The following is a 13,116-nucleotide window of genomic DNA, read 5'->3' on the forward strand; positions in this document are numbered from 1 at the left end:
TAATTTCTAATCCCTTAAAAAAAACTCAGCAGGAAAACATTCAATGCATTGTGGTCGCGACAGGACCATCACGGTCGCGATGTCCACTATTCCAGAACCTTCATTTTCTGCCCACATATCGCGGTCGCGATATCACTCCTAGCAGCCGCTTTTCTTGTTTTTTTATTTAACTAGATTCGCACTCAACACCTTCTTGTGATTCAAATTAACGGAAATAAGTTAATAAGAGTTAGTTCTAGAGAACAATATGAAATCAAATCTAAATATTAGGGGTTAACATGCAAAAATAAAATTTTAGAAGCTAAGATGAAATTAATAATAAACTTTGCAAACGATTTGTCTAATTAAGTCAATTAAAAAATTGTTTAATTAATTAATATTAATTGTATAAATAAAAAAAGTCAGAGGATGCAGTGGAAAGTCTTGAACTCAGTACGGCGTAAAATTTAAAACCCGTCAATCATCTGAGATTCATTCGTGTTCATTTCAAGTTCAATTCCGTAACCAGTAGTGTTTAAATCATCAGGAAATGAAGATAATAGTTGTGTTTTATTCGATTTTACTAGTCAGATCGGCCGTTGTAAAATCAGAATACATTATCGGCGTTCCTCCACAAGGTTTATTTTCTACTCTATGAGTAATTTTTTATCATCATCATCATATTGTTTGTTATAAATAAAAAATAATGTTGTGTAAGTTTTTGCTTTTATTGATCAGATGAGGAATACTACAAAGGTTTATTATTATTATATTCATCATCATCATCATCAGAAGGATCGATTAAATGCAAAGATGGATCAAAAACATTCACACATAGTCAACTTAATGATGATTTTTGTGATTGCTCTGATGGCACTGATGAGCCAGGTAAGGTTTTACTTACTACACTTGCAAGTTGCAATTTTGTTAATGTGATTTCGTTGTGTTATTATTAAGGAGTAATTAAATTAAATTAATTATTCCATTATCAACCATTGCTGCTGTTTACTGTTTTTAATTAATTATATGCTTAATTTGAATTTGATTTATTTATTATTTTTCAATTGATGGATGAGGTAATTTTGCAGGAACGTCAGCATGCCCTAGTGGGAAATTTTATTGCAGAAATGCAGGACATATTCCATTATCTTTATTTTCATCCAGGGTTAATGATGGCATTTGTGGTATATACATCTTCAGAGTTGCTTAACAACTACTTATCTTGTCATTATTACTGTAGATATTAGTGTATGTATGGAACATGTAGAAGATGGTTATATAATGAAAGTTGCGTAACAATCAATATCCTAGCTACTAGAGAAACATATACTGTTTGTTTGTTTGACTATTAATGAGTTTATTATGTGGGTGGGAGCTATTAAAGGTTTGCTGCACCCTTTATTCACTTGTTGATGATCTACAAAATGTACACTCAAGTCCACAAAACAACATGAAAAGATCTCTATTCCTATAACTACATATTGATACATGAACTGATTTGAATATACTAGGGAACTATACCGGTAATTGTATTGGCTCAAAAGCTTCACACACACAGAGAGAATTTTAAGTAATAAGACTTGGATATAATTAATGGTCCACTTTTTCATAATTATTATTATTATTATTTTTTTTTAACGGCGATTGTTTGGTACCAGTAGATCATTTATTCCAACGACCCTTATCATTTGCACGTAACACACACGTTCGGGCGGAAACCCGAACCCGATCGATGGTACCGGGGAACACATCCATTCGGGCAGTGTTCCTGGGTAGACTGTAGAGGTCCGTGAACGAATCCGGTAAAACCTCCCTATAGGGTCAACATATACCACCATTATTGGTGTTCAATTGGTTTAAAGAAAATCATGTGATCGACCTCTCCCTATCCCATATCCCATTACATTAAGTACATGGGGGACCGTTGGGATATGCCCGCAAGTTCTACTTTTTCATAATCATTACTGCCAGAATCTTGCTTTGCATAGTAGTTTTATGAACTACTAACCTATTTCTATTGAATAGATTGTTGTGATGGAAGTGATGAATATAATGGTAAAAATTTATGCAAAAATAATTGTTGGGAAGCTGGAAAGGTAGCACGAGATAGATTAAGGAAAAAGATTGCAACCTTTCAGGAGGGTGTCATTATAAGAAAGCATCTAGTTGAACAAGCAAAAATATCATCAGCGAAAGATGAGGTGGAGTTATCTCGGTTAAAGAATGAGGAAATCATTCTTAAGGGACTTGTCCAGCAGCTTAAGGGTACAACATTATATTTTTCAAACTCATCTATTCTATTCTATTTATCTATAATAATAAACAACTTCACCTCTCTTCAAAGATGTCTGGTTTAATTTGTCCTAATATTTATCATCCTCCTCCATTATAGATTATATATAATATATATTCTATTAAAAGGTTAAAACTAGCAAGCATTCAATTACCTATAAACTACATCAGGTGTGCACAATCCTGAAAGCTGTTTTGTCATTGTGAAAAAATTATTTTGGGGCACTTAAGGGCTTCTTTGGCGATTTCCGAAGGTCATTCATGAACATGAATCTTTTTAACCTCCTTGTTAGATCGCAAGGAACAAATAGAGAAGGCAGAGGAGAAAGAACGTGTTCAAAAAGAAAAAGATGAGAAGCATAATAATAAGGAAGCTGCTGAAGAAGCAAAACTAAAAGAACGTAAAGGTGAAAAAAAAGTGAATGCTGATGATGATGATGAAACAAGGATTTATGATGATCACTCTTCTCTGGGTCAGGTTAGAGTGGGTTTTGTACATGCATTTTTCCTACCCAGAAACAAAGCTTCATTTTTTTAATTGCCTGCAGCAGTTTTATCTTTCATAATTTCTTCCAGTTTTTCTCACTAAGGCTCTCTCTCTCTCTCTCTCTCTCTCTCTCTCTCTCTCTCTCTCTCTCTCTCTCATTAGGATCTAAACCAGGCCTCTACTGACCTTGGGGTTGAATTGGCACACAATGGTGATAACAATGATGATGATTACAAGTATGGACCGTATGGTTCTGTTAACATAGAAGAGGAGGAGGTACTTGCTAATAAATTCATGTGATAACTCACTCAATAATAATAAATCTTTACTATTTACTATTCAGTTCTATTGATCTTTCCTTCCTTTTATAGCATGCTGAAAAGAATGAGGAACCATCTGAAGTTGCCCATGAAAATGATCCTTCTCATATCCCTGGAAGTCAGGTACCTTGTTGGTTATTTATTTACAACAATTACTGACTTCTTTAGTGTTGTTAACATGGAATCCATCAAACAATGATACATGTTTTGTTTATCGAGCTTGCCTTTGATTCGTTTCAATTGTTATAAGATTCTTCGTATGTCAAAGTCCTGTACTGTATAGTTTTAGTCAAAACCATTTGGTTGGGGCACGGTTAATGGGCTTCAACTTTAAAAGATTAAACGATACAAAGATATCTATTTTGTTATGTTTCTATCTAAATCACCAAACCTCGCCATCTTCATATTATTCTTAAATATCTTAAAAAGATCATGTTTTAATTGATCTTTTGTAGAAGATGTATCATGTGTGATAGTTGATGACAGATATCATTGACTGATGACACTAGTATATATATATATATATATATATATATATATATATATATATATATATATATATATATATATATATATATATATATATATATATATGACACTGATAATAAAGACAGAAGAAATCAAGACACAAGTGTATAAATGCAGTTGGTATCTAGCTAATGTTTTGAAACCACAAGGTTACTATTGAACACAGAAATACATATAGAAGTTTTTTCTTTCTTTCTTTCTTTTTATTTTTTCTGCTGAAGGGGAAATATCATATTGAAAGTTTTTTTATTGGTTAAATAATAACCAAAATACCTCTCACCATTTTCTGTTATTAATATTATTGATCAATATATACATTTATTCACAGTTGTCTTTACAGGAAGAAGATGGATCTGAAGATTCCAAGTCATTATCAAGGGAAGAGTTAGGTCGTGCTATTGGTTCGCGTTGGACGGGGAAAAAAATTGAGCAGCCAGATGAAGATACACATGCTGCTAGGGATGATGATGATGCGTATGATGATGAGACATCTGATAATGAACATGATGAGAAAGACAGTGGGTATGATACTGAAACTGAGGAAGGCCATCCAAAGTACGTGGATGAAGACAGCAGCATAAGTGGTGATGGAGATGGAACTGATGATGATGATGATGATGATTCGGGTGAATCACGCAATACTTGGTCAGATGATGAAATTATTGATATGTCAGGTGCCCAACTGTGCTTTGTGACCTCCCTATGTGCTGTTTTAATTTTATTTATTTATTTATTTATGAATAGGGTCACATAAAACAACTATCTAACTAAAGAGGAATGGGTCTATTTCTAATTGTTACAACCCCCTTACTACTAGTTTTTAGGCAAGGAGTCAACTGTTATTGCACTAATACTACTTTTAATTAATCATCTACTACTACTACTGTTAATTAATCATACTTATTATTGCATTACATTAGTCTATCAATAGAAAACTATAATTTGGTTACAAAAATATTACCTGTTTTGATCCAAGTAATAAGAGTACGTTTTGGCGTGTTACTATGATGCCTACCCATCTTTAGCACTCCATAAGTTACCCTCATTTGTGAATAAGCTGCTGCAGTATCACAACTATCTCACGGGGATTTAAAAAACTCATGTTATGCTTTATTAGATATGGATGATGATAATGATGATAGCACAAGTAATCCATCATGGTTGGAGAAGATTCAGAAATCGGTGCGGAAGTTTTTACAGGCTGTTAACCCTTTTCAGACTCCAGTAGATACATCTGGTAGAAAATCCAACTTATTATTATTATTATTATTATTATTATTATTATTATTATATCGTCGTCGTCGTCGTCGTGGCTGAAACTGCATGGATTGTTGTTTATTTGTAGAGGCTGAAGATGTACGAAAAGAATATGATGATGCCAGTGGGAAGTTATCTAAAATGCAGTCAAGGATATCGAGTTTAACAACAAAGCTAGCACTTGACTTCGGTAAGTTTATCTTCTTTTTCTACAAGTACACCGATAATTTTAAGTAAATTGCCTTTATTTCTTTTTGGTTTCTTATAATGATGGATTGAAATGGAAATGGAATGGATTTTGATTCATTGATATATTACAGGACCAGAGAAGGAGTTCTTTTCGTTATATGGTCATTGTTTTGAGATAAAAGAGAACAAGTTATATATCTCAATCCCCATTCTATCTTGCATTTGGTTGTGGTTTTATCTTATCTAGAGGTGGCATATTGGGTGGGTCAGACAGGTTGGGTAACAGCTCTAACAGGTGATTCTTGGTACATGTTGGCTTGGATTGGATTTATCTCCATTTTTTATTTACTTATATATTTTTTTTTTCCTTTGAAAATTATTAGCATGTATAATGGAAATTACTCTATTTAGATTCTTACTAAAATGATATGGGATGTTTATGCATTACATGTGTAATCCAGATGACTATTGACTTGTTTTATCTGTTAGAATAATACGTATGTTTTAAACTAATTTCTTACCAGTTCTACCCATCAGAGATGAAACATAACTCTAATTCGGCTTATTTTTGTAATACATGGATGAAGATTGTCACCTCTAGTTTTTTCTTCATATAACTAATAATTCTTGGTCACTAATCATTTTTAGCATTTTCTTAGATTATCTTATTATCCTCATAATAAATTCGGGTTTGCTTTTCACCACTTGTTCAGGTATGTTTACAAAGTCTGTCCATTTAAGGAAGCCATCCAAGTGGAGGGACATAGTACAAGTACTAGATTGGGGTATATATTTTTCATTAATTTATTTATATTCCATGCGAATGAATCCAGCCAAGCCAGATATGTATGCTTTCGATCACTACGGAAGCAAAAGTTAGCAGTCAGTTGTTGTACCTATACATTATGACTTAGGAGTAGATCAACTGCAATTAATTAATTAATTTTTTATTAATGAGAACATATTTTGTTATTGCTTTTATAGTCAATGGGACAACTTTGATGAGTCATACAGAGTCATGCTGTTTACAAATGGAGACAAATGCTGGAATGGGCCTCATAGAAGCTTAACGGTATTTAACTCCATTTGACATTGCAAATTTTATTGAAGCTTTAAGCCTGCATCATATTCATGGTCATCAATCATTTACCATTTAGCTGTGCAGTATAAATTTATGTACATTACCAATTTAGTTATGTTAACTATACCATTCTATTGTTTAGAATTGGGCTAATAAGCATAAGCAATCTACATGATATAAAAACTAAAACTAGAATTAAATGAATCATCATCTGACTAGTAAATAGAAAATGGATATCATCTTGACAGACAAATTCATATAATTAGAATGATGCTTCAGAACAACTTTTTATGTGGGAATTCCTTTTTTTTCCCCCCAAAACACATAACAGGTCAGATTAAGATGTGGATCAAAAGTTGAAGTTGCTGATATAGACGAACCAAGCCGTTGCGAGTAAGATTTTTCTCTCTATATATACGTACATACATATGTACCTATCTAGGTATGTGCGTGTCTACGTACCTTGCTACACACGTCTGTGCCTACGTACCTACCTTACAAACGCATGCACAACGTGATACATACACTCAGGCATGAGTCTTTCTTCTATGCCGTCCCTCAACGACGTGGTTATTCTGAAAATATATTTAATTTGATTTCAGATATTCTGCTTTGTTAACTACTCCAGCCCTTTGTCAAGAAAGAAGACTCAAGGTGCATCATATATTTCTCAATAAATAAATTGACCCATTGTTCCTCACATAAAATCTAATCTAATAATTTATTATTATGCGACCTATGGAATATTTCAGGAACTACAAGATAAATTAGAATCAGCGAACAAGCAACAGCCGCATGGCCATGACGAGCTTTAATTTGAATCTTCTCTACCAGTTGTGACACCTCTTGCTTTAGAGTTCAGAGTAAGTTACGTACCATCTTTACTACTGCCCTTGTTAATGTGAAAATCACAAGCAAATATGAACAAGATACACACACACACACACACACACACACACACACACACACACACACACACACACACATATATATATATATATATATATATATATATATATATATATATATATAGTGGTAGAATCAAGAGGGAAGTAACCAATCGGGGGGAAGCGGGGGGAAGTAAAAACTTTTTTTTTTCGTTTTTTGAAAAAACCTTGTTCACGAACATTATAGATGGGATGAAAATATGAACATTTAGTACAGACACTTTGTGATAAATGTTTTTATTTTGGCGGGAAAACGCTCGAAGAAGTAATATATAACAATTATCGTGTTTTTCGAGCGTATGTTGAGGTTTTAGCTATTGGGGTTTAGATATTAGGGTTTAGATATTAGGGTTTATAGGGTTTAGAAATTTAGGGTTTAGGGTTTAGATTTAGGGTTTAGATTTAGGATTTAAATTGAGTTTTTAACGCGAACGGTTTAGAGTTTAGGGTTTAGGGTTTGGTGTTTTGGGTTTATGGAATAAACCCAAAACACCAAACCCTAAACCCTAAACCCTAAACTCTAAATCAGGCTAAATTTTACTTCACAAAACATGAAAAAAAAACGTTCATATTCTTCACGAACAATATTATCTTGAATGTTATTTTTGTCGATCGTTTTTCCGCCTAAATAATAACATTCATCACGAAGTGTCTCTTCTAAATGTTCATATTTTCGTGTGATCTTGATGCCGGAAAAAAAAATTCCAAAAAACGGAAAAAAAAAAAAAATTTAGCCCAATTTATATAGGGGCAGGATCAATGGGGAAGTAACCAATCGGGGGGAATCGGGGGGAAGCAAAAATTTTTTTTTTCTTCGTTTTTTTGGAATTTTTTTTTCCGGCATCAAGATCACACGAAAATATGAACATTTAGAAGAGACACTTCGTGATGAATGTTATTATTTAGGCGGGAAAACGATCGACAAAAATAACATTCAAGATAATACTGTTCGTGAAGAATATGAACGTTTTTTTTCTTCATGTTTTGTGAAGTAAAATTTAGCCCGATTTAGAGTTTAGGGTTTAGGGTTTGGTGTTTTGGGTTTATTCCATAAACCCAAAACACCAAACCCTAAACTCTAAACCGTTCGTGTTAAAAACTCAATCTAAATCCTAAATCTAAACCCTAAACCCTAAATTTCTAAACCCTAATATCTAAACCCTATAAACCCTAATATCTAAACCCCAATAGCTAAAACCTCAACATACGCTCGAAAAACACGATAATTGTTATATATTACTTCTTCGAGCGTTTTCCCGCCAAAATAAAAACATTTATCACAAAGTGTCTCTACTAAATGTTCATATTTTCATCCCATCTATAATGTTCGTGAACAAAGTTTTTTCAAAAAACGAAGAAAAAAAAAAGTTTTTGATTCCCCCGATTGGTTACTTCCCTCTTGATCCTACCATATATATATATATATATATATATATATATATATATATATATATATATATATATATATATATATATATATATATATAGGATGTATATAGGGTCATAATCGAGAGGGAAACACTTTTTTTGGGGAAGGGGGAAGCAAATTATTTTTTTTTATTTTTTCGTTTTTTGAAAAAACTTTGTTCACGAACATTATAGATTAGATGAAAATATGAACATTTAAAAAAGACACTGTGATGAATGTCATTATTTTGGCGGGAAAACGCTCGAAGAAAAAAATAAAAATATTCAATGCATTGAATGTTTTGCTGCTGAGTTTATTTGCATCGTTTTGTTTTCATCATGTGTGAAGTGTTTTTTTTCGAATTTAGCCCGATTTAGAGTTTAGGGTTTAGGGTTTTGGGTTTTCGGTTCGGGTTTACTCCGTAAACCCTAAACCCTAAACTCTAAACCGTTCTTGTTAAAATATTCAATCTAAACCCTAATTTCCAAACCCTAAAACCTAATTTCTAAACCCAAAACCCTAATTTCTAAACCCAAAACCCTAATTTCTAAACCCTAATAGCTAAACCCGAATTTATAACCCCCTAATTTCTAAACCCTAATTTCTAATCCCTTAAAAAAAAACTCAGCAGGAAAACATTCAATGCATTGAATGTTTTTATTTTTTTCTTCGAGCATTTTCCTGCCAAAATAATTACATTCATCACAAAGTGTCTTTTTTAAATGTCCATATTTTCATCTAATCTATAATGTTCGTGAACAAAATTTTTTCAAAAAACGAAAAAAAATTACTTCCCCCACTTCCCCAAAAAACGTGCTTCCCTCTTGATTATATATACCAGTTTGGGCCTAATATTTATCCTATATACCATGTTGCCGGGAAGTATAATTTGATATAATCTAGACTTGTACGTTGCCTGATATAACTTATAAAGGTGTATTCACAAAAGTTAAACCTTGTGCAGGATAAGGGTGTATGAATCAAATGTTACCTATTTGCCCCTTTTTACATTTTTTGGGCTGAACTTGCAAAATACAAGCCTTCCAAAAAAAATGTGGAGTGAGGCTTATCAGAAGAAGGTAACTCGTTTTTCTGAGAGTTAGGAGTGGTAAAATCTCGAGCAAGGATTCAGTAGTATTTGTACTTGATGCACTGAAATATGAACAGTTTCATTTGTGGTGAAGGGGAAATGGCTACAGTATATATCCAAAATTTCTAGAAACTACCTGGTGAAACGAGTGTTTTACTTTGATGCATGACCGGGTATTCAATGGACCTTTTTTTTACCCTTTTTTAAGTCATCTCGGTTTGAAAAAAAAACTTTTTTGACCTTTTGTAATTATTAACAAACACTCCGTATACAAAATTTAATAACCTTACAGAATATTATGGAATGAAACACATTGGGCATTTCATAGACTCCATTTCCAAGCCACGTGAGGATGTTTTCAAACGAGTATGCACTCAGTTAATTCCCACACTCCATATGAAATGTTTACCTAACGAGCAAATAACTTTAGAAAAAATTGTGTGGATAGTGCACGTGGTTTGTATCATATTGCATGGTTAATCAAAGTATCAGTTTTGAGTGTGGATAGTCCCTGTGGTTTGCAAGTGGAGCAATGATAGTCCAAATGCCTAACGTCTACTAACTTTTCTGTTAAATTTTTTCATGTGCAAAGCGTGTGAGGGTATTTTTGGTGATGTTCTTAAGTCGTCCTTCCCTCAACTTGTTGATGATGATGTTAGCTTCTAAGTTCTCTCTAAAATCTCCATTTAGTATCATATGACTATACCTGGCCAACGGGTCGAGATGGGTCGGGTTGGGTCAAAGATCAAATGGGTTTGGGTCGAAACGGGTCATGGGTCGGAATTAAAATGGGTCGGAATTAAAATGGGTCGAACGGGTTGGGTCGAGACCCGGGTCGTGCTAGTAAAAATGCTCTTGTTTGTATTTTTTTGATGAATCTTTTCCGAACATGAGCCCTGAAAACGTGCGTCGAAATTTTCGTGTAGAAAATGTAGATCGAAAACGCGCGTAAATAATGATCGCTGAAAAACGGGCCACAAAAACGCGCTCCGAAAACGCGAGCCGAATATGTGCGAAGAAAACTGCGCCCCGAAAACGCGCCCTGAAAACGAGCACCGAAAACGCCCGTCCAAAGCGAACGCTGAAAACAAGGGCCGAAAACGCGATCCGAAAAGCCCGAGCCGGAAACGCGCGCAAAAAATGCGCCTAAATACCCGCCCCCAACGCGGGCGTCGAAAATGCTTCCTGACAAGAGCGCGCCGAAAACGCCCCCCGAAAACGCCTCTTAAAAAACGCGACCGAAAACGGGCTCGAAAACGCGTCCCGAAAACGCGAAGAAAACTGCGCCCCGAAAAGCGTCGGCCAGAAACGCGCGCCAAAAACGCGCGTCGATAACGCGCCCCGAATACCCTCCCCGAAAATGCGGGTCGAAAACGGGAGTCGAAAACGCGCCCCAACAAACGCGCGCCAAAAACGTGTCCCGAAATACGCGCCCCGAAAAATGGCTCGAAAACGCACCCTGAAACGCCCGCTGAAAAAGCCCGGCGAAAAGCGCGGGACGGAAACGCGCCCTGAAAATGAGCGCCGAAAACGAGCCTCGAAAACGCCCGCTGAAAAAGCCAGCCGAAAATCGCGGGCCGGAAACGCGCCCTGAAATTGATTGCCGAAAACGCGCCTAAAAAACGCACCCTGAAAACGGCCCCAAAAAAGCGCTTCGTAAAACGCACGTCTAAATCGTGTGTTGAAATCGAATCTTTTGAAGTAAACCCATTTGTACCCATTTGGGTCTTTAAGTAATTTTCTATTATGTGATTAGACCCATTTGGTCTTCATGGAATTTTATATATTATATACTTGGATCCATTTGGGTCTTCAAGTAAACACAATTGACCTATGTTTGAAACTTTGGGTTTTGTTTGTAGGTTTTTATCTATCATGGTCTTAAGTCACGTTCACCTAAGCACAGTGGCATGAGATCTCAATTTGATAGCATGAGATCTCGCTATCAACCTCTTGACCTAAAATATACAAATTGAGAAATTGAGAAAGTAAATTCTCAATATCAAAAGAAAATTTACTGGAGTACATGTTTGTGCTCTTTATCAAGTTCAACGGATTCTAAACTATTTTTCCGTCTTTTAATCCGATTACACCTATTTAAAGTGTATTTCACTAATTAATGTATCTGAGAAGAAATAATCAGACAACATGTAAGCTTATGCCATGCCTTTCTTCATCATCATATCTGTACCCGTTTTAAGATATATAGCTATAGAAAGTAATTAAATGGGTCGTTAATTGTTGTTGTATAAAGTACTACTCACAGGCAAATTAAATCACGTGCAAATAGGAAGTAGGGATATAGATAGCATGAGAGTATGGTGTAAAATATGGTCGAACTAAGGAGTACATGATTTTTAGAAACAACATATGGAACCGTGGATGATAAAATTGTAGATGGATTATGGAACGAGACAAGCTTATTCATCAAAAGTGCTAAAATATGAATGAAATTTCACAGTACATTGGTTTTTTAAATACGGTTAAAACTACATGGATCTTTTAATTTGTACATTTTAAAAATACGATGGTCTATTAAATAACTCAGTAGGCCCTTGTAACTTACCTTAACTCAGTAGGCCTTTGTAACTTACCTTAAAACGCATTTAATTAACTCGAAATTTTCTTATTTATCAGAATTTGCATTCTATAGTCATTAATAATCTAATAGTTACTATCGTTTTTCATATATTATATGAAAATCTGTAATTAAAGAAATCACGTGATTATTAAATGCACATTAACACGTATGGTATTGTTTTTTTTTCTTTTTGGCAAAAAACTAGAAAATAAATCAATGACAACTTTTCACGCAAATGTGAAAAATTGAAGAGTACACAGTAGGCAAAGTGGACTTACAAGCAAACTTGTCCCCTTGTTATCGGCTCATAACAAATATGAAAGGGTCATGAAACCCATTATAAAACAACCATAAATACATCGGCATACAATTCCAACCTACAAAAATTAAGGAAGGAACGAAAAAGGTTGAATACACACCATCTTTACAGCAACTTCCATGGTTGCGACATCCACATGTAGAATTGAAAACTCTCCCACACTTTCGCGTTCACTGGCCATTAAAATACCTTGTGCTTTTTACGAACAACTATCGCCCCATTAAATCACAACTTCATTATTATTATTGTTGATCGAATGGGGCCCAACAATACCAAAAGCATTTCAAGATGTGCTTTATATTGGTCCCGAGCATTAGACAGCACCAAATCCCACACCATGAAACCAAACATGTTTTTACAACCCACCTCCGAAATATGTGCTTTCTATTTAGACAATAACCGGAAAAGTGCCTGAAATTGATCCCTTGGAACCGCCCACCCATATATGATACAGGCCAAAAGTATCATTACGTGTGAGGCCCAAGTTTCAGCTTAGTTCATGACAGCCCAAATATTGATTATTAGTCCAGTAGTAGCAGTTAGTTGTACTTTCATATTTGCATAATAAAATTGCACGTGGTCATGGAAGTAGTCAAGCTATTCCATATTGTAAGCATCATGCATATCATATTTAGTTT

The 13,116-nt window shown here is 34.6% G+C and overlaps 1 protein-coding gene across 4 annotated transcripts; it reads left to right on the plus strand.

The window, feature by feature from the left end:
• Positions 1-434: 434 nt before the first annotated feature.
• Positions 435-9,862, plus strand: LOC139861569 (glucosidase 2 subunit beta-like). 4 transcript variants are annotated; one of them, XR_011763815.1, is made up of 17 exons: positions 435-617; positions 718-867; positions 1,068-1,163; positions 2,005-2,244; positions 2,565-2,749; positions 2,921-3,034; positions 3,130-3,201; positions 3,935-4,280; positions 4,724-4,843; positions 4,952-5,053; positions 5,184-5,241; positions 5,766-5,837; positions 6,037-6,124; positions 6,465-6,526; positions 6,736-6,787; positions 6,886-7,000; positions 9,453-9,862. XR_011763815.1 is itself a non-coding variant. In XM_071849998.1 (17 exons), exons 1-16 carry the CDS (start codon positions 530-532, stop codon positions 6,946-6,948), a joined length of 1,908 nt encoding a protein of 635 aa, XP_071706099.1. In that variant the 5' UTR covers positions 435-529; the 3' UTR covers positions 6,949-6,996; positions 9,453-9,862. The 4 variants fall into 4 exon arrangements, 3 of the variants coding, with proteins under 3 accessions (XP_071706099.1, XP_071706100.1, XP_071706101.1); XM_071849998.1 differs by having other exon boundaries at positions 6,886-6,996; XM_071849999.1 differs by having other exon boundaries at positions 3,947-4,280; positions 6,886-6,996.
• Positions 9,863-13,116: the final 3,254 nt, after the last annotated feature.

This window comes from Rutidosis leptorrhynchoides, chromosome 8, assembly GCF_046630445.1.
Source record: "Rutidosis leptorrhynchoides isolate AG116_Rl617_1_P2 chromosome 8, CSIRO_AGI_Rlap_v1, whole genome shotgun sequence".
Taxonomy (NCBI): domain Eukaryota; kingdom Viridiplantae; phylum Streptophyta; class Magnoliopsida; order Asterales; family Asteraceae; genus Rutidosis; species Rutidosis leptorrhynchoides.